Source organism: Camelus bactrianus, chromosome 14 (genome assembly GCF_048773025.1).
Source record: "Camelus bactrianus isolate YW-2024 breed Bactrian camel chromosome 14, ASM4877302v1, whole genome shotgun sequence".
Classification (NCBI taxonomy): Eukaryota; Metazoa; Chordata; class Mammalia; order Artiodactyla; family Camelidae; genus Camelus; species Camelus bactrianus.
Genome location: NC_133552.1, coordinates 63081898 through 63102985, shown reverse-complemented (window position 1 = coordinate 63102985; position 21088 = coordinate 63081898). Strand labels below are relative to the sequence as shown.

Here is a 21088-nt window from a genome sequence, read left to right as displayed (position 1 = left end):
AAGTGTTGATGGGACCAAACTTGGGAAGGAGAAAAAGGAGTTAACTAGGCAAAGGTGTGTGCACATGGGGGGGTGTGCACAGGTGTACAAGAGGACATCTCTATGCAAGTGGGTGTATTTGAGGCAGGGAAGGTTAAGGGAACAGGAGAAATGTGGGAGATTATGGGATGTTTGCAGGCCGCCCACAGTGACCCAGGTTGCAAGCTGTGTGCTGAGGATGGCGTAGGAACAGTACAAACCAAGGTCAGGCCAGTAGGATGGGCCCCACTGCTGCAGGTGTGAGTCATTCCGCGGATGTTGGATGTTGGAGAGTTGCTGCTTAATTCTTGACCCAATGGATCTGATAGAGCAGGCACCCTGCAGGGGGAGAGACCACCTAGGAGAGGCCATGAGGGGCTGGACTGCTGCTGGCAGTGAAAATGGAAAAAGCGAAAAGAGTGAGGGAGATTGTGAAGACAGCATCTGTATGAATTGAGCAACTCATGAGGTGGAATAAAAAAGGCAGGCGTGGTGTTGGTCTTAGGGGACTGGTGCTGTTAACATCAGCAGTCAAGTCAGGAGCTGACTTATCTCTGAAATTGGTGGAGGTGGGGGAATTGAAGTGAAAATGATGCTGTAGGAAGTTTAAACTTAACTGTGTTAAATTTGTAATTTTGATGAGGGTTTCATGGGTAGAGATTTATTAGAAATGTGGCCAATGACAAAGTGGGAGAGATCTTAATAGAGATTTTCAAGAAGTTTGGTCATTTTAACTGTATGTTATTGCTTTGTATGATAGATTCAGCTCCAAGTATGCAGGATTGGGGGTTAGACACAGCTAGATATAATCCTTGAAAACCAGTTTTTTTTTTTAAAGATTAGTTTGCATTTTATTTTAGATTTTTAAGATGGTTTAGTTCAATTGTTCGATCTTTACAGGCCACATAATTTAGTAGTTATGTGGGCAGGATCATGTCAGCCCAGCTTTGCACATATTAGTTATACACTCTTTGTCCAGTTACTGTCTTGTTCTGTGTCTCTACTTTCTCATCTTCAAAATGGGCTTCCTATTAAGTAGGTTGTGGTGAAAATTCAGTGAGTTGGTCCTGGCCCCTGAAAAGAACACAATCAATGTTATCACGGTTTCTAAAAATAATAATGTGAAACTGGATAAATAGAAATCAATTTGGTTTTCTTTTCTTGAAATTAAATAAGAACTCAAAAACACAACTTCATATTTTACTTGTGCATTTCTTATCAGAAATGAGGCGCGGTCAGAACTCAGGCTCTCAGCCTCACGCACTCCAGATTCACTCGTGGGGTCACAAATGGCAGGATGTCCTCATTTTTTATGGCTGGGTAACATTCCATTGTGTATATACACCACACTTTTTATCCCTTCATCTACTGGTGAACACTGAGGTTGTTCCCATGCCTTCGTTACTGTGAACGATGCTGTGATGGACATGGGGGTGCAGATATCTTTTTGGGACCCTGACTCATTTCCTTTGCAGATATGCCCAGAAGGGAGATTGCTGGATCATATTCCTAGTTTTCATTTTTGAGGAACCTCCATCCCATTTCCCACAGTGACTGCATCAATTTTACATTCCTGCCAACAAGGCGCAGAGGTTCCCTTTTTTCCACATCCTGGCTGATGCTTGTTCTCTCTTATCTTTTTTGTTAGTAGAAAAAACCGAAAGACAAGGGCTCTCCCTGTGTAAGTGTGAAGGGACTTGTGTCTTTTTATTGCCTTGCCTGACCTACTTAATTCAAGTCCAGACGCTATAGTAGCTAAAATACAGGAATACTAAAAATAAGTGATTTGGAACATAAAGGCTTTGCAGAAAAATTGTCAATCTCTAAAATGCTCTGTATGTTTTCATGGCAGCTGAGAAGCCCCACCCCTACTCCTGCCTTTCTCACTTTTATTCCCTTCTTTTTCTGTACAACTTATTTTCAGCACAGGAATAAATAGGACGCAGCAAAACTGGAGGTCCTCGGTCCTACTCAAAGCATCAAGAGCCTAGTCAAATCTTACCGTGGGACGGGAAGAGTAAGGCACAAGAGTAATTTTTTTTCCACTAATGCGCATCTTAGAATTACGTGGTTTTAAAAGTTATACACTGCAGATCAAGGAACATGCAAATAATTACTTAGATGTTTCTTTTTAAAATCCTGCTCTTCCAAAAGCGCCTGTATTCTGAGGTGCTGGATGGTACTGAGGCTGTGATGCTGCGCTGTTCATGCGTGACTCTCCAGGTTTTCTTCAACATCAGAATATCTTTGAAGAAAATCTGTGTGCCATGGAATCATTTTAAAAATGATCAGTTACATCAGATGTACAGAGAAACAGGTGCTGTGGTTCTTTTTAATTTCTTGAGGACTAAACAAAAGGCTAAGGGTATCTGTTCTGAGTAGCTTCTTTGTTTGTTTTTGCATTTTTAGGGGGTTCACCTGTTTGCAAATCCATATTTTTATGTTAATTTGAAGTCATTCTGTTTCATCATTCTGTAACATCCTACTGTTTTGACAGCATAATCGTGTTTGCACGTCCCATTCAGGGGTTGTGGGGAGATGCCGGTTGCCATGGGGAGGATTCTGTTGTCCTCCATCAAATAGGATCAGGAGATGGGAACAACCTTTCAAAACCACATGCAAATATTTATTTTCAAAGGTACAACTGGCTCTCTGTGACACCCTGGATCACTAGCATGGCTATCTTCTCGATGAGTCATCTAATGAGAAGTCTGTTACCATATAATATCCCTTTTGGTTTTAATACACTTCCGCTGTCCTCAACCTCAAGCCATTTTGGCCAAGAATCCAAATCCATATTGTATAATTGTACAGTTTTTCTAGTTACATAATTTATATAAGTCAGTAGGGCTATGTGTTCAATGCCTCTGATTTGTCCAGATGATGGCCAGAGAGCGGAGGTTTGCTCCTGGGCCTCGCCCTGAGTGCAGGAGTTGATTTTCCCACTTCCTGTGGACCACACATGAGTACCACAGGGGCTTCCACCCAGCTTGGGTGGCCCTTTAGACATCAAGGAAACATTCTCCAAGTGGGGGCTTTTTCTAAGGATGTGTACCAAATGTTAGTATGACTTTTTTTTTAATATAGAGTTTTCACATTTTGGGATTACTTGTCAAATAAAGTAAAAAGAAAAATCCATTAAAAAGCCTTTAATAAGGTTTCTTAAAGCCAGAAGTTTGTTAAACTCTCCTCCTGCCATCCTGAATAATATTAAACTCTTAAACTAGTTAGTTTAGGACTTAATAATTAAAGGAACAGATTAAGTAGCTTAATTGTTTTAACTAATAATTTGAATACACACATATTAGTTTCATATAATGACCTGTGGTCTGCAGTGGAGAAATGCCAGCTTAAGACTACGTTTTCTCCACCTTCTGTGATTAGCCTATTTCAGGTTGGATAAATACGGAGGAATCTGGGAAACGTAACATAAAAGGTGCTACTTCTATAAAATACCCTCTTACTTCTGAAAAAGAGAGAAAAGAAACAGAAAAGAAAAAAGTTCTGCTGCGACACGTTGTGAGGCTCACGACCACTCTGTTTGCCTTTCAGATCCCCAGCTCAAGGGTATAGTGACCAGGTTATATTGCAGGCAAGGCTACTACTTGCAGATGCACCCGGATGGAGCTCTCGATGGGACCAAGGACGACAGCACCAATTCTAGTAAGTGACCACCGCAGGCCACCGTTGACACACAATCAGTAGAAGATGCGCTGCTGCCTAAATGACGTTTAAAAATACGCTTGCAAATGCTGGATTATGTTCGTTCATTTATATGAACGTCACACACTAGAATGCCTTTTACAATTTTACTTGGACCACATGGATGGAAATACTGATAGAGCATCAAAAGAAACCTGTCATTTTCAGAGCATGATAAGTTAATCTTTCCAGTTGTTTTTTTTTTTTTCCTCCAACAATTGTCATATCCAGCATGTTACTTTAATCTCATTATCATCAAAGTCAAGTAAGTACACTAGTGCATTCAGATGGAAGTTGATTACATGGTTACTTGGGAAGTTTTATCTTTATTAGGCCTGTAGCTTTTCATGATAACTGTGGAAATTCAAGAGCTACACGGATTAGCTGTTTCAAATAATAGAAATGTTGTTTTTCAGGTTCTTTGTGTTCAACAAGAAAGGATAATACCTTTCTTTGTAGAGAGAACACGAAGCCTGTGTGCTTTTAAATACAGTGTGCACGTTGTTTAACTGTCTTACAGGATTGGGTCGGTGCTAGCTTTTTAAAATCAAGAAGCCACCCACCTTCCATTGTTTTAATGTCTGTCTTCATTTTACTGTTTCTTCATACATAACTTTGCTTTTTTATTCTAGGGTCCCTCTTACTCAGCTGTGCATGTTTTCCTTTCTCCTTTTCTGTTCGTGCTGGCATCTGATGCCCGTTAATGTAGCACATCAGTTCTAAGATAGACACACGTTTTATTGCTCAGGAGACTTAGTGAAAAGCAAAACCTGATCATATTGGAACTATTTCATGAAATATTACTAGTGGGTCAGGAGCAGATCTGAATCTTTTCATTGACTGATCATTTATCCTTCACATGCAGAACATCATTCCATGGAAAGAAGGAGGCTTTGAATAAACATAACCAAATTATAGGCACTTTCTGCTTTAAATTCTAAATTCTAGTAATCAACTGTTCAGAAGCCCTGATTCTGAGGACAGCTTATAATATAGACTGTTTCTGCATTTGGTGTTGCTAAGTGAAATGTCAATATTTGCCCAGCCATTGTGTTTATTTTTTTTAGACTTTGGACATTATTTTTTATTTTTCTTTCAGCTTTACATCTTTCTTTGTTTATCTACATTTTCCTCCAATTCAATTTTTAATCTTTTCCTCTCTTTGTTTCTATTATGTTGTCCTTTTGTACTTTAGGTTATCCTCTATCACATTTCTTCATTGAATTTTTTTTTTGCTTTATTTCTTCTTTTGATTTAGAAAAAGAGAAGATAAAGCAATTCAGACACAGGGAAGAAAGAGAAGACGTTTTTATTTATAAGACAGAAGTCAAACATTGTTTTGTTGATGGGATTTTGATATTAAGTTATTTAAACTTTTAAAATCATTAAAATTGACCATCTTTGCCTATGAAAGATGTCAGTTTCTTCTGGTTTATGTCAATATATGTATTTAACTCCTCACTCATTCTTTGACAAAAGACATTCTCTTTCCCTTGTGTCTTATAGTTGTGGGGGGCCACAGCCTTTAGGGATTCATAAGTTCTGATGTCTTCAGTGTTCTCTGATTTTCTCTGGCCATAGTCTTGGGGAGCATGAGAACCAGTTTTCCATAACTCTGATAACGATAAGAGCCATGACACTGATTTCTCAGCCTGGAGGTTGATGTCATAACACAAAAGTGTTCAGGAAAAGAAATGAATTCTGGCCATGTGGAAGTGCTGCTTAATTGGACATGTTGGAAAAGTAATTTCCTTCAAACAAACATTTGATGAGTTTTCTTCCTACCTTCTCCCTCAGTTTTTGTTAATGCCAGACAAGTTGGTTCTTTTTAATGGTGGCATCAATATTGAGTTAAGAAGCGTTGGGTAGACTGTTTCTTTTAAAAGCATATTGATTCCGAATTGAATAAGCAGCACAGTATTTTCTAAACTGTGAAAGTGCAGATGCAGGCATTAGACACATGCGTGATTACTTCTGGCTGTCTGCGTCATACTAAATGCTCAGCTGGAAAGCTGAGATACTAAAAGGTACTCGACCTTCTGTTCTCTACACGAATGAAGCTTCTTTCTTCCAGTTGTGTATCTGCACTAGAGGAACAAGAATCTCTGAGTAGCTCATGAAATCCTTTCTAATCTCCCTCAGTGCAAGGGAGGAACAGCTCTGGGAATGAAGCAGGAACAGGAGCCCCAGTGAACAAGCAAATCAGAATCAAATCATAGTGACCTCTCTGCAGGGACTTAGAGTCCTATGCAAAGATCTGGCCCAGAGTTCCTTTTCTTACAAGTTGCCATTACATTTTATGTGCCCTTTAAGCCAGTGAGGTTAGTTTTATCGCCATTTCAACATTCACAAAGACAAAGCAGAACAGAGTAAAACAGGCTGGATAAGTGTTCCCTCCTCAAAAGGCTATAAAAATTATAAGACGATAAAATTCAATAAAACTTGGCAGGATGATAGCAGCTTTATAAATGCAGTGGGGATTGCTAATTAACTCTACTTTTGTGTACTACCACCATTTTAATTGAAAAACACAGGTTTTTAGGACACATTTCAAGATATTTTCTTTTCTCTGCTTCATTACAGTAGTCTTATAAATCCCCAGGAAATCGTGAGCTCTGAAACATGTCCTTTAGAAATGGAGGTGAGCTGACAGACAGACACACAGGTCCTAATACAACGCTGCCCTTTCTGCCTGAGGAATGGTGTGATGTAATAATTCACAAACACATTCCCATTTTCTGATAATTCTCTGAATACACAGCAAGGATTTGTCATCCAAAGATAGGAAAAACAAAGAGAAATAACTTAAAAGTCACCAAATAACAAAATTGAGGCTTGAACTTTCAAATCTGTGTGATTTGAGATCCATACATATCCCACGACTAAATATGAGGTTACTCAGAACCAGGTCAAGTCAGAAGCACCCTGCTAAGCTGCCTTTGTCAAAAAGTTTAGATGTGTTGAGAAGAGGGAGAAAGCCCAGTGGACGAACTGGATACTCATGTCTTCCCAGGATTCCCACCCTGAGATCTAGAAACCTCTGAGAGGAGAAATGGCAAGAAAATGGTGGGTGATGAATAATTGGTCCTAACAGAGACGTCCTGAAGCAACTCACCTGCTCACCATTGGCTGCCATGTGCCGTGGAAAGATCTCTCACAAAAGGAAGTGAGCGCCCGGGTCTCTTCATCACCACACTCATGTTCAGGGCTGGTTCCTTTAAAATTCATAGAGCTCCCCATCAACCCACTAAAGGCCAGTGGTGCCACGAGCTCTGGCATTTGACTGGGGGGTGGTTTTCTTCCCCAGTTTGCTTTTGGGGGTGCCGTGGGTTTTCCTGTGCTCTTAAACTTCACTGTTCCCATTAGCAGACTTAATAAATATTGCACGCAGAAGAGGACTATGGAAATGGCCACGTGCTAGTGCCTATCACAGTATTAAAGCCCCTCTCACCTTAGACATTCGCAACCTGATAACTCGATGTGTAAAATGACCAGTCCCTGGCAGTGCCCACTACTCCACAGGCTTTAAGAAGGCGGTTCTCACCTTGGCTGTAGGTTAGGGTCCCTTGAGAAGCTTTTTTAAAAAAAATTCTTTACATCCTAAACCCACTCGCAGAGACTCTGATGTTATCTCATCAGGCTGGGGTGGGGAATGGCTATCCTATTTTATGAACACAGCTGGTTTTAAAGTGCAGCCAGGGTTGAAATTCACTATTATTTAGAGACTAGCATGTTCCACAGAATAAACAAAGTAGCGTGAACTTCTTCATTATTCTTACATCCTCAGGCTCTGTGGCATTGCTTTGTAATTATGTTAAACACAGAAAGAGTGAAAACCATAATGTTTCAATTAATGTGGGTGTCTGTGGTTCTAATTAACACCATGGGTCTATCATGGTCAGCTCTGAATGGCTTCCACGTTACAGTGGTTACATGGATTCACTTTCCGTTATCATCCTGTAAATGGTCCTGACTATTATTTTATAATTCAGGTCCCAACCAAAATCCTGGGGAGGGGGGCAGTATTTTTTAAGGCAATTATTTTAGATTATCTTCTATAAGCTTACTCTTCCTGTACTACGTTATTTTAGTGACTACATGATGCACTTACCTTCTAGAATTATTCCATCTGGCCTACATCAAACATGTGGTGCCTACAAATACCATTAGCAGTCTGTGAAGGTTAGAATACTGAAGTTTGAATAAGTTAGTTTGCATGGGCAGACATACAATTGTAGTTTTCAAAAAAAAATAATACTTATGCACATAAATCAGGAATTATCCTATGATGCCCATCCTTTCAAAATACTGGGGAGATGGGACAGTTTAGGTGTCCTAGAAAAGAGTGAAAATGGCCAATGGCTTTCTCCCACGAAGAAGGAATACTGATCGTTACTATGACTCAAGGACCTGATATTACTCGATGCGTCCACACTCATGTTTGATATTAAATTATAGGAATAAGCAAACATAAGCTTTATTCCTCCATAAGTATGTCATAAGCCCCTAGCATCCTACAGACGATAGTCCAATGTTAGTTTGCATCATGAAAGCTAATATCCATCTCACTATATACACCCCTGAGTATTCTCGTAGGGACAGTTGTCTAGGACCATGGCCTGCCATTGTCCTTTCATCATCTGGGTAGCACAGGCATCTTGAGTTCTTGAGATCAGTAACGTAACAATTGGGAGGGAAACGGAGAAACATGTACCTCGGAATTAAATAGAACACAATTTAGAAAGTCCATTTTAAATTATGTACTGAATAGACCTATAGATTGAAGTCAAAATTGCCCACATTTTTCAAATTATTTATCTTTTGTGGAATACAGTTGAGAGCCTAAACCTAAGATATTTTATTTATACATTTACTTTGACATTTTAATGCTTTCACTGCCTGTTCTGGCCTGGCAATGAGTCCTATTACTTAGAATTAGATTTGAGTTAATCATTTGAATGGGAGCAGATAACCTCACTGTGGATAATTAACAGTTCTCTTATAAATGTATCTATGATAAAATCTCCAAAATCATCCAGCAGGTATCATCACCAAGAATCATGCTAGAACACCCATGAGATGGTCACACATAACCCCATGGAAACGGATTATTAAGGATGTTAAGACTTAAAAAAAAATTAATTATAACATTGCTATCTACACCAAGTGAAATATACATAAAAATACTTTTTTGTCAATACAAGAAGAAACAAAACATGGAAACACGAGTTTTGATGTCTCAGATGGATGGAATCGAACACTGTTCCCTCTTTAGTTTAGTTTTCACTTATAGTTTTATGAAAATTTAATAAGGAAAATGATCTGTCTAGAATTTGCATGCCATTCAGTTTGATTAGTTCTTTCTAAATTTAGCACATTGGCAGGTGCACATCTTTTCTGGGCTCTGCTGGCATATTATGTTGGTTCCGCAAGAGTAATTTAGTTTTGGAATTACCTGTTTGACTTCTGGCCTGTCCTACATTGCAGTGATGAAGCAGACCTTCTGCCTAAAAGATCAGAATAAACAAAAAAACATTTAACGTGGGCTTTTATAACTCTGCTCTTTTAGAACCTTCACCGCTGATTTCTTTTTGTATCAAATGGTGTCAGAGGCTACGATGCTAGAATCACGATCACAGGCTGGATTCTGCTCATCATCCCGCCAGCTCCCCAGGCTGCCGTAGGGAGACTGCTAAGGTCTGCACATTGAGCTCCCGTGCTAATTTTACTCACAACAGAAACTTCTGAATTATACAGAGAAATCAAAGTTAGTAAGTTGGAACTTCTCAGAAGGTTGTAGCAGACATGATGTTTCTTAAATAGAAGAGGTGGAAGAAAGGGAAGTGGTGCTGCCCGTTGCTCGGTCCTGCCCGTTGGTGACAGACGGCGTTTCTCTTTACAGCACTGTTCAACCTCATACCTGTGGGCCTGCGCGTCGTCGCCATCCAGGGCGTGAAGACAGGGTTGTACATAGCCATGAATGGAGAAGGTTACCTCTACCCGTCAGTAAGTAACAGGCCCAGGTGTTGGCCATTCGAGCGATGTCTGCAAAATAGCAACAGCAACCACCACAAAGATGAGAACGTTCTCTGTCTGGTGACCCCTTCATCTTTGCTGCAGTATTTGACCTTTACTACGATGCTGCAGGGGCTGTTAATTCATTATTCATCAGTGTTTGATAACATCAATCGATCAAGCAGAAGAGTAATATTATCTCTAAAAATTGTGTTTGCATATTTTAAATGTCCCAGTTCACAGAAAATTGAGCAATTGTGAAAGAGTTGCTGTTCCTATAATCTTTTTTTATTTCTATTTAGAAACTTCCTGTCTTAGGGAGTTTCTTGTGAAAGATTATTTTATATAAAGAAACAGAATTAATGGGAATCCTGAAAAAGAAAATTTGGGAGACAGTAGTTTTTCTAAAACTAAGAATTCAAATTGTATAAATGTTTTACTGGGAAAATACTTCTGATATCAAAATGTATATTGCATTTCAATTAAAGCCAGTCTCTGTTTTGGGTTAATGTGTATTAGAAGCTGAGCACTTTTCCAGCCCCTTCTGGAATATTTACTGTTTACAAATAATCCACATTCTGATTAGCCATAGGTTACAGTGCGGTTAGAATTCGTTTCTGCCACAGGTCCAAGCAATGGAGACTTGGATGAAAATACTTCTTTCCTCTGTTCTTTGATCAAAAATTGACAGATGATAGTCATAGAGCCTCAAAGAAAATAATCTTATTTGGGTTTGCATGCCATCTTCATATAAATTCTTAAAAACTGTTGTTGCTAAATACCATCCTCAAAAAACTACACGTAAACACACACACATTTTACACACACACACACATACACACACACACACACCCAAAACTGAAGCAGAGCCGAAGTGTTCTCTGGGGTCTCCCATGAAATGTGATATGTTTTCTTTAGCAAATCTGGGAAATCCTGTCACAGAACATGAAATGTGAGCTGTGGATTCCCTTTGTGGTGAGCTGGGAAAGGCTCCTGTCACTTTGGAACCTTCCTCTGAGTTCCCTGAAGGGTGTTTCAGCCCATGGACCTGGGCCCCACATTGTGCAAATTGCATTTTGTTGGCCAAGATGAATGTTTAACATATTGGGAGCAAAATGGAGCTAGAATTCCCTATCTCTCCTTTAGGAAAAACTCGATTCAGATAAAGATCATTTTCTAGAGATGCCTTATTTCATATAAAAGTCAATTTCATTGATTTGACATTTGTTTCATTATTTTTGTTTGTTTCTCTTTCCCCCAAGTAATCTCTGAGATGCCTAAAAATCGTTAGATGCGGTCTCTGCCACAGCCTCTAGGTCTGTGTCTGCTGATGATTTTATCACGTTGTTGTGCTCTGGGGTGTACGTTGATGTCAGGGGAAATGTAAATGTTTGTTTCATCTTTTTGCTTCTGAGGGAGATGCTTTCTATTTTTGTGATGGAATTGCACACATGTGCCATTTTTTTAAAGGTAGGGAATGTCATCGTGAGTACGTGTCTGTTTGTGTTCGGTGCGGTGTAGACAGTGCAGCGGGGGTAGACGTGAGGAAGGCACTGACTGCCCAGTCCTGTCCTCTGCACCTTAAATATGGCCTTTCCGCCCAAGAATCAGATCTGTGGGCAACAGCACTGGCCCCAGGATTTGTCCCACTAGCAGCGTCAGACTTACCATCTGACTCATCGTTTTCCTCTCTCACCTCCCTGACTGTCCAGTCACTTGGCTTCTGAGCCTCCCTTTTGGTGCCTTGAATCTCTGATTTGCAGATCTTGGCTTTCTCCTCTTCTCATTTTTGACTCTCTGCTCTGAACCCAGGACCTGGTAAGGGGCACTCTCTGTACTCAGCCCTACCTAAAGAGGTCCCGCTGCCCAGGCCAGGCCCTTAGAATCCTCAGCATCTTGTGGGAGGAGGATTTAGATAAAAATTGAATGTGATTTCGACTTTTTACTAGCATTCTCTAGTTAAAGTGCTCTGTTTATTTCAATGTAATGAAATTCAAATATTTCAATAAAAAGAATGTTTTCCCACATTCAGTCATTTATTCCACAATTAGCTACTGAGAGCCTACTAAAGTAATAGTATAACAACTGCTATAACATATAATAATAATAATGGTTAGTATTGAACCACTCTGCCTGGTACTCTTCTAAGCATGTTACAGTCTTAGCTCATTTAATTCTCCCAACTTATTAAGCAAATACCATTAAAATGATAATACCAGTGTACAGAGAGCTTACGAATCTGTGCAGTCAGTCACCCAGGTAGTAGTCAGCGAAGGCAGAGTTCGAGCATCGTTAGCCTGACTCATTAACTATGTGCTTCACTCCACCACTTCCATGCGCCAGACATTTTTCATAATATGGTCTGGCACTTGTGCTAACAAGAGGTTATAAACAAGAGATGATGTAAGGAAAATCTTTAGGGAATTGTAACCTAGGGAAGAAACTTAATTCAGTTATTAAGAATTATAATTTGAAACATAATCTGCTTTCCTTGGAGATTCTTAAATAAAAAAATTAAAATTGTAGAGAATGATCGGAAAAAACGGAAAAGTTTGATATTATATACTGGGTGTTTAATAATCTTAAAATGTATTACATGTAACATTTGAGCTTAAATTTTTAAAGCTGACATGGTTAACCCAACTAAGAAGTTTTGAACTAAATTGAAAAACTTTTTTAAGTGGAAAATGCCACTCAAGCTCAGATTTAAAGAAAAAGGTTAATAAATATTTAAGTCAGGGAAATGTGTCTGTTTTAAGCTTATGCCCACTTTTAAAACATCAGCTTAAACTAGTGTCTAATGTGAGAACAGTTTTGATACTTTATAGATTGAGAATGTGGGCAATAAAATATTCAACGAGAGTTCTGTTAAATGAAAGTCGCGCTAGGGATTTGACGTGAGGTGTACAGTCCTCTGTTTGTATTTCAGAAGGTAACTCTCATAATCCCTTGCCATCCAAATAAAGATATTTAATTTGTCAGACAGGTCCGCCTCAGGGGGACCAAAAAAACCCATCTTGACTGAGATGTAAATAATCACATTTCCGATGCAGAAGGCACTTGTTCCTTGTGGAATCTCTTCTTCAGTATGACAATAGTCATTTCTTTTGTGGTCATAATGACTGTAGTATGTCACTTAAAGATGCGTCTCGAGAGATCTGATGACAGATACAAACAGTTTGCTTGAAGGTAGAACGCAGGCTGCACGGTCACAAAACAGAAACTGACAAGTAAATACTTTTTTAAAGAACGAGTTTGAAATGATGTTTAGGGAAAAAAATGTATTTTGACCAACTATAAACTATCTGTAGAACAGTCAAGTTTCTTTTTTTCTCTTCCCAACAAACTCTGACTTTGAAAGACTAAGAAATCCTCTGTAGAAAGACAAGGTTTGAATGTAAATTCTGAATACTGAGGAAAAATTTCGAATGAAAGAAAAATATCATTCATCATTTGGGCAGAGATAAAGAATAGCTGAAGTCAGAATGTGTTTCTGATGTAAGAAAAGAAAGTGGGGGAGGGGAGAGGTGGAAGAAAAAGGGACTGATGATGATACAACCGGTGAGGCCCAGGAACCTGGGTCTGAGGGTCAGTTCCCGTGTTATCACGTTATCATGTCCCAGGCTGCCTGGCTCTCAGCCTGCTCACCTACCAAAAAAAAAAAAAAAAAAAAAAAGGAAGGGAGGGAGGGAAAGAGGAGGGAAGGAAGGAAGGAAGGAAGGAGGGAAGGGAGGAAGAAAGAAAGAAAGAAAGAAAGAAAAAGAAAGAAAGAGGAAAATGTTTCTTGAATGTTTTAAGATAATTTGGGGGTTTGAATTTCTGGTTTAAATCTGGTTGATTTTTCTCAAGGATGGGGTTAAAAAATGTACATAAAATGTGTAGACTCATTTTTTGCTGTCTTATCACATTTATGGGAATATTATTTTTCATGGGGTTGCAAATGTTTCTATTACCCAGATGCGGGCATCTGGAGAGACGGTGAGCTCTGGTGTTCTCCTAAAACTGGTATTTCGTCCGAGCCTCTGAACCAAGTGATACAAGCGGAGAGGGAGACAAACCCCTTTCCTATAGGTTTTAAAAACGAATCAATAAAGTGCACTGTGCTGTGTTGTGCAAATATCAAAGCTCATAAGAATTACCTGGAAAGAAAGGAAAAATGCAAATTCCTTGGATCAACCTCTGGATATTTCATTTCAGTATGTCTGGTGGGAGGCCCAGGAATCTACAGTTTAGTAAGGACCCCCTACCTCCCTCACTCACCCACTGGCAGGTCATTCCAAAGCCAGTAGCCCAACAATCAACAAACACCCAACAAGCATCATTTCAGTGGCTGGTGGGGGAGGTGATGGTAGCCTTAGACCAAAGTGGTGAGAGTAGAGTTGGGGAGAATTGGGAGGCAGACTGCCCCGGCACAGAAACCGACATTGAGTAAAATTAAATATTTGGTTTTCCTAACTTCATCTGCTACTAAGTTGAACTTTGCAGAGATTTGGAGCAGTTCTGCACTCCTCCTTACTGAAGCAGCAGCTCGGGCTCTGGGACACTTGGACACTGATACCCCTTCATCCTAACGTCACTTCACCCAGCTATCAATGCACATTGAATGTATGGGGTGGGGTGTATGTGTGTGAAATATTCTTTAATTAAGGAAAAGAAAAGCTAAATGCTGTATAGTCTGCAAAAAGCATTTTCAAGGACCTCAAAGTCTTATCTACCTTGCATGAGACAGGTTTCTGATACTATAGTCGTATCTTTCAGAAAGATTTGCATGAACCTCTTTTACAAAGGTGGTTCCACTGTCCCTCGTCTGTGCCAGCAAGCATCTCTTAATTACGTGTCTTTGTGTTTCTGCCTGTCCTCAACCTTCCAAGAACACCCAGACGGGAAAGTCTCAGAGCTCCCTGCCTCCTACCATCAGTGGTACATCTTTCTTCAAGTCCACAGCTCTAGCAAAACAGGACGGAACAATGTGTTTTCCTCTTGACATTTGCTCCTCTGTTCATTGCTCAAGTTTGGGCCTAGAGATGGAGCTGCTTTGATATTTCACAGTGTGGTGTCTGCTTTCCTTCAGGCTCTTTCTGTTCTTCCCTGGAAATTACTCATCCAAAGGCACACACACTCACTCACCTGTATTTTTGCACCCAGGGAGTATTATGGGAGTTCTTTGCTCATCCCTGAAACCCATCCTGTCTCTGAATAACATCTGTGGACATCTAACCTCAGGAAACTGTGCACTGTTCATCTCAGTGCTGGTAGGGTGAGCCATGCCTGCCAGTGTTTTTTTTTCTTTAGGTACCAGGCAGTGCCTGGGACTAATCAGGTAATCTGAGCTATAGTGATTGTCACTGGCCATCAATATCCATTGCAGGTGAGCCAAGGGCCTCAGCAGCATCTGAGGACGCTTCTCCTGGGGACTGGCCATTTGCTCTCTGATGTGACCCCAGGGAGCAGAGGGGCAAAACTATAACCAAGCAGGTTGCTATTGATCTGATTACCAGACGTGCTCCTTTCAGAATGGAAATTCTCCCATCTTTCATCCTTCATCCTTCATCTCTCTGAATGGGTCAGTTTCTTTATTCAAAAAGCGTATTAAATTTGAGATGATTGTTAATGTCTTTGTTATGACTCTGTATGCATGTCGTTCCACACAAACTGTATCTAACTCATTTTGAGAATGTGTATACACACACACACACACACACACACACACATAACATATATAAAATGTGTGTGTGTGTAAATATAATTTTTGTGTGTATAATTTGTGTGTGGATCATTGGAATTACACATTATGCCTAAACTATATACATATTTATTCACGATTATACTTCTGATCAGAGTGTTCCTATTTCTCTTTATGAAATGTCAAATAGTTTTAAAATTTACACCTACTCTAAAACTTTACTTATTATGCTTAATACACATTTATTTTTCATTAAGTTTTCCTATGGTCACCTCCGTATTATGACTCAGTTGAATATGTTATCCAGGTAAAAATGGCTTTATCCTTTCTCAGTACTTTGGCTAAGATAATTTCTAGTAATAAGGAAGTGAACATGGTACTTCAGTTAATTTCCCTCCAGTATTCATGTAATTCCCATGACCCTGAATTCTGATGCACAGAATATGATTGGTTATGACAAAGGCAAGAAAGCCATCATTCTACTTAATTCACTCACCAGAAGGGAAAAAAAAAGGGAAACAAATGCAAATGGTAGACTATGTGTAATTAATTTCAAGGAGTCTTTGGACAAAAGGAAAATATGAAACATCCCATTCGTTTATTGTTAGGTTGATAGTAGGCAATAAAAATAAATAAATAGACTTCTGGGCTGTCCAAGTTTCAGTGCCATTTTATGGAATATGAAGGAAGGAATTGGAATTGAAATGAAAAAGATACCAACAGCTTAAGAGGAAGAAGAGGGAAAAAAGAGAAATGGAGAGGAGATAATAAGTCAGCAGTAGGAAGAGGCATTAGGCAGCGCTGGAGGAGGGGGAGAAAAGAAAGAGAAAGAAGAGAGGCTGAGGGGAGGAGACGGCCAAGGGAACTAAACGGGGAAGACACAACACAGGAGACGGGAGAGGGCGGGCCATGGCTTCCCTCTCTCCATCACGTTCCCGGAATCCACCTGACTCCTGGCTCCAGCCTCCTGTTATGGGTTGGAGAAAACAAAACCCTCCCTCTAGAAGCACAGGCTGGAGTTTCCAACCACACCTGAGGTAGTTTTCCTCCTGTCTCCCCATAACCACATTCACCTCTTTCCCCTCCCCTAGCCTCGTCTTCCAGGACGGCAGCTGTGCCTGGGTCACGTTATTCTGTAAACGAGGAAGCACTGCCGCTTCATCTTTCCAGACTTCCATAATAACTCCCAAAGGATTAGACCTGCAGCAGTAGGAATGGTGGCAGAGACACGTGGCAACATGAGGGCCACTGCAATAGCCCAGGGGAGGGGTGCTGAGTGTGTTCAATGGAGCATTATCACCCTTAAAAAAGAAGGAAATCCTGCCATTTGCAACAACAAGGATGAACCTAGAGGGTGTTATAGAAAGTAAAATAAGCCAAGACACATAAAGGAAAAAACTGTATGATCTTACAGGTAGAATCTAAACAAGCTGAATACATAGAAGTGGAGTCTTGAGCAGTGGTTGCCAGGCAGGAAAGTAGGAGAATGGGGGAATGAAAAAAAAGAGAAGGAAAAAAAGAGAGGAAATTAAATAGGGCTTGTAAACTACAAGCATTTGTTCTGTTTGGACAGCGTGTGTGTGCGAGCGCCTCACCCCCCACCCCCCACCCCCCGCCGCTCCCCACCACCGTGATCTGAATGCCTTTAGGTGGGGCAAGCACTCTATAGTCTACAGTTTGGCAACAATTACAACTACTGCTTAATTGTGTAAAGGAAAACACTACACACACGATAACTTTGTTCCTACACACACGTTAACTTTGTTTCCCCACCTGGAGACACTGGCATTGGCAACCCCTGAATTAAGGGACTGGAAAGGGTGAGAGAAATTTGGAAGTGTTTTTTGAGGAGTTAGAGAAAGAACTCCACAGTTGTGTGGGTGTAGGAGGTGACAGAATCCTGGTTCACCCTGGTATGACTATCAGAACCTGGGCTATGATGCTTTCCAGGGAGAAAACAAAACCTGGAAGGAAGAGGGGGCTTGGGTGGAGGAGATGCTGCATTCCATTTGGGACCCAGGATATCGAGGTGGGTTATCAACCCACCAAATGAGTGCTGGATGATGACCAAACTCTTTTATCCCCAAAGAATCGTGTCTAAGGGCTGTGTTAGTGTGAAGACAGAGAAAGAATTGTTCTGTGATGGGTGGTGATTGTTTTCCTTTTCTTCCGGACTGTCAGACAGAGATGAAGAGAAGAGGTCAACAGCATCTGCACAGGTGAAGATAGATATTAGACGTTATAAAATAGCGTGACTTCTTGGAAAAGATTTCTAATATATTTTGCTTGATTTCTAAGTATACAGAATCAATAGAGGCAATTTTAAACACTGGATAATAGAGCAAAGGACTAGCTGAGTTAAATTCATAACTTGTGCCTTTATAAAAATTAATGCTTATAATATAGGAACAAAGTTTCAGACCTTCAGATATTCTTATAGTGGTTCACAATCCTCAACATTCATCCATATGACTCATTGTAAATATCCAGATCCCAGAACATTAACCTAAAAGGTTCTGATTCAGTAAGTTGCATATGCCTCAAAATCAGAATTTTGAATGTGTGTTCCAAGCATGTCTAGCACAGGTGCCTAGAAGAGCATCCCTTGATAAACAAGGGTCTGTGTCTGCATCACTGTCCCCGGAGATGACATGATTTTATATTTACCATTGCTTTCTTCTTCTTCTCCTCTGCCCTCTCCCCCTCCCCCCTTCTTCTTCTTTGTATTATTAGTGTTAGTATTTACAAATTCATGGACCAGTTCAAGCCCCCGGGAAGTAAGTAGAATGACATGACCTTAAGTAATGCTCACCTTTCCCACTGACCAGATGAGCTGGCCTTTGAGGAAGTGAATGGAGAAGAGTCCTGGCTGCGATCATGCCACTCAATCCGGAAAGACTAGGACGAGAAATTCCTGGAAAGAACAGGGCAAGAAATGTGTCCTTGAGCATCAAGATAATATAGGGAGAGAAATTTTTGGTGAGCCTTGAGAAAATAAAAGAAGAGAAATAGAAACAAAGTAAGATACTACTTTTCAGGCTAGTGACAGCTCGTTTGCAGTCCTGAGAAAGAGGCAATCTCCATCACGGAAAGCTCGGAGATTCTCCCCAAGATGCCCAGCCTGGGGCCGGCGGGCACCTGCTGACCTGAAGGGCTGGTTCAGGACAGAGACATCCTGACAGAGCTGGTTTCCAATGACAGCAAATCTGGGTTGCTTCAGAAGTGAGCTCTTTTTAGATTTTTTTAAAAAGTTACTGATGAAATAAATATATCTATATTTAATAAATTGTTTATTTTTCCTAAGCCTCTGTTTCTTCCGAGACAAGTTTGTTTTCCTCTAAGCAGGGCCTTCCCACACAAGTCCCATTTCTGGAACAAAGGAGGCCTGCTTCTGCCCTAGGTGAACGCCAGGTCCCTGGTGCTGGGCCCACGTTTGGGCTTCTTTTCCAGGTCCTGTGTAGAGAGTGGGCTGATCCCATTAAGGCCCATCATTATACAGATTTCTTAACTGAACCAAAACCCCTTATACCTCACAGAAATGAAACACATATGACTGAGCACAAAAGAGTGTGTGAAAAATAAGTGGAAGATCATTTCTGTTCAATGAAATTACTCAGCACTTAAATATAGACCGAAGAGTCAACACTCGGTGGAGATGTGTGTAATCATGAGTTCACTTACTCGCTCCATTCAGCCGACATTTCTGTAGCCTTCCATTGACAGCTATTGTGCTGTATGTGCTGGGGCTTCAAAGATACGTGCAAGATGCAGCCCCCGTAAAGTCCAATAGACACGAGAAAATCATTCAGAGAAAATACTGACTAGTCATATGGATAAAGGAGTCTAAGAAAGGTTTTTTTATCTTTTCTCAGCGTCTATTATTCTATGACTATATTTGTACATTTCCTATCACACTTTGGACAGGCGATGGGCATGTAGGAAGTCTTCAACTGTAGTTCTTTTTTTATTATTTATTATCCTTTTATTTTTTGTTGAGAGGGAAGGTAATTAGGTTTATTTATTTATTTATTTATTTTTAGAGGAGGTACCGGGGATTGAACCCAGGACCGCATGCATGCTAAGCTTGCGCTCTACCGCTTGAGCCAAACGCTCCCCGCCAGTCTGCAGTTCTTGATTGATTATTGTTAAGGTGGAATCAGTTTCACCAGCAAAATTTATGAATTTATTCCTTGAGAGCCTTCCTTGTTCGTGATGTTCATTATGCATGCCACTTACCTTTTTACCCATGAAAAACATTAAGCATCAGCAAAGAAGATGCGAGTCTGTTCATTTCTCAAGTTAGACTTGCAGAAAAGCACTTATTTGCACATTTCCTTTCCTGAAAGGGCATGATAAACTCAGAGAGGCAGAACTCGGATCTGCAATGTTTGATGCTAACATGGTCATGTTTGCATTACCGAGGTGAGTGGTAAGCTGTCTTCACCTTAAAAAAGCATCTCAGGGCAAAAGTGTAAACCCTGATTTCTTGTCAATGTTGCTACCACTTGAACTTTTTAACAATTTAAAGCAAGAGCATGAATGATGATCATTAAGGAAAGGACTGTTATTTCTATATGTTCTTAAATGATACAGTTGTAGTGTCAAAGAAAAAACACCACAGTTTGAAATTTTATCCTAGTTTTCTCTAGAGTGAAAACTGTAAAATACAGACATAAATTTATGTTAGATCTAAATGTTTCCTTTTTTTTTTTTTTACAAATCTATATTTGTAGAGGATGAATGGTAGATGGTAGGTGGTGAAAGGAATTTTTATATGTAAGGACTTTCAAAGACTACCTGAAAAATTGAGTCCTAAATAAATAGATAATATTTGAGAATGAACTGTCTCTTTGTTTTCATTCTCCACACCATGAAAAAAAAAATGCATATAAAACTACGTAAATGCTAAAAAGGCCAATAGTCCATTAAAATGAATGACAAATCAGCTTTAACACTAAAGCAACAATTAATAGCTACTAAAATTTGGGACAAAATTATGCCTTCTTAAAAATTGTTTGCATATGTGGGAGGCCCCATTATTGTAATTGTATATACACCATCCACCCAAGTGGAGCTGATGGATTTTGTTTCAGATTACACATTTTACTTTTAGAGAATTCTTCTCCCTATTTCTGGGAATGGAGTTGCATGTAAGCTATGAGTTCATGGTGGGCTCTGAGTAAACATTGGGTATCTCTCTCAGTTTCCTGAGTGTAGCTCATTTCTTAGTAATTTATATTCTATTTCTTAGTCACTTGGGAATAAACAAGAAAAATAAGTTTAAAAATAATTCATAAAAATATGACTCGTATTCTTTTCCAGAAAAACTAATACAACAACCATTATTGGAAAACCAAGTTGGCTATTTTTCTTCATATCATTTACTAAAATTGGCAAAATTATTCCTTTTGTGATCATTTTCCTTGTTTCCTTCTCTTTATGCCGTGTGTTTCCAGTGATTTTAGAACTGCAGTGTTATTGAAAGAATAATGACCATTTATTTGACTAAAAATGTTGGTCACATTTTCTTTTTAATATTACGCATCAATCAGTATTGGTCCAAAACATGCTAGAGCCTAAAGAAATAATGATAAAAAAAAGACAGACATGACCCCTATCCCCATGGAACTTATAGTTTCTGTATATATGAACTCCATATACAGTGCGTTT

General features: G+C 39.7%; 1 protein-coding gene across 5 annotated transcripts in view; it reads left to right on the top strand.

Moving 5' to 3' along the window:
• Positions 1 to 21088, top strand: part of FGF14 (fibroblast growth factor 14) — a 534936-nt gene that overhangs the window by 422437 nt on the left and 91411 nt on the right. For all 5 annotated transcript variants that reach the window (XM_010958013.3, XM_074378490.1, XM_074378489.1 and 2 more), the window contains 2 exons: positions 3571 to 3681; positions 9623 to 9726. In XM_010958013.3, coding sequence (XP_010956315.1) covers positions 3571 to 3681; positions 9623 to 9726 — 215 coding nt within the window. The remainder of the gene's footprint in view (positions 1 to 3570; positions 3682 to 9622; positions 9727 to 21088) is intronic.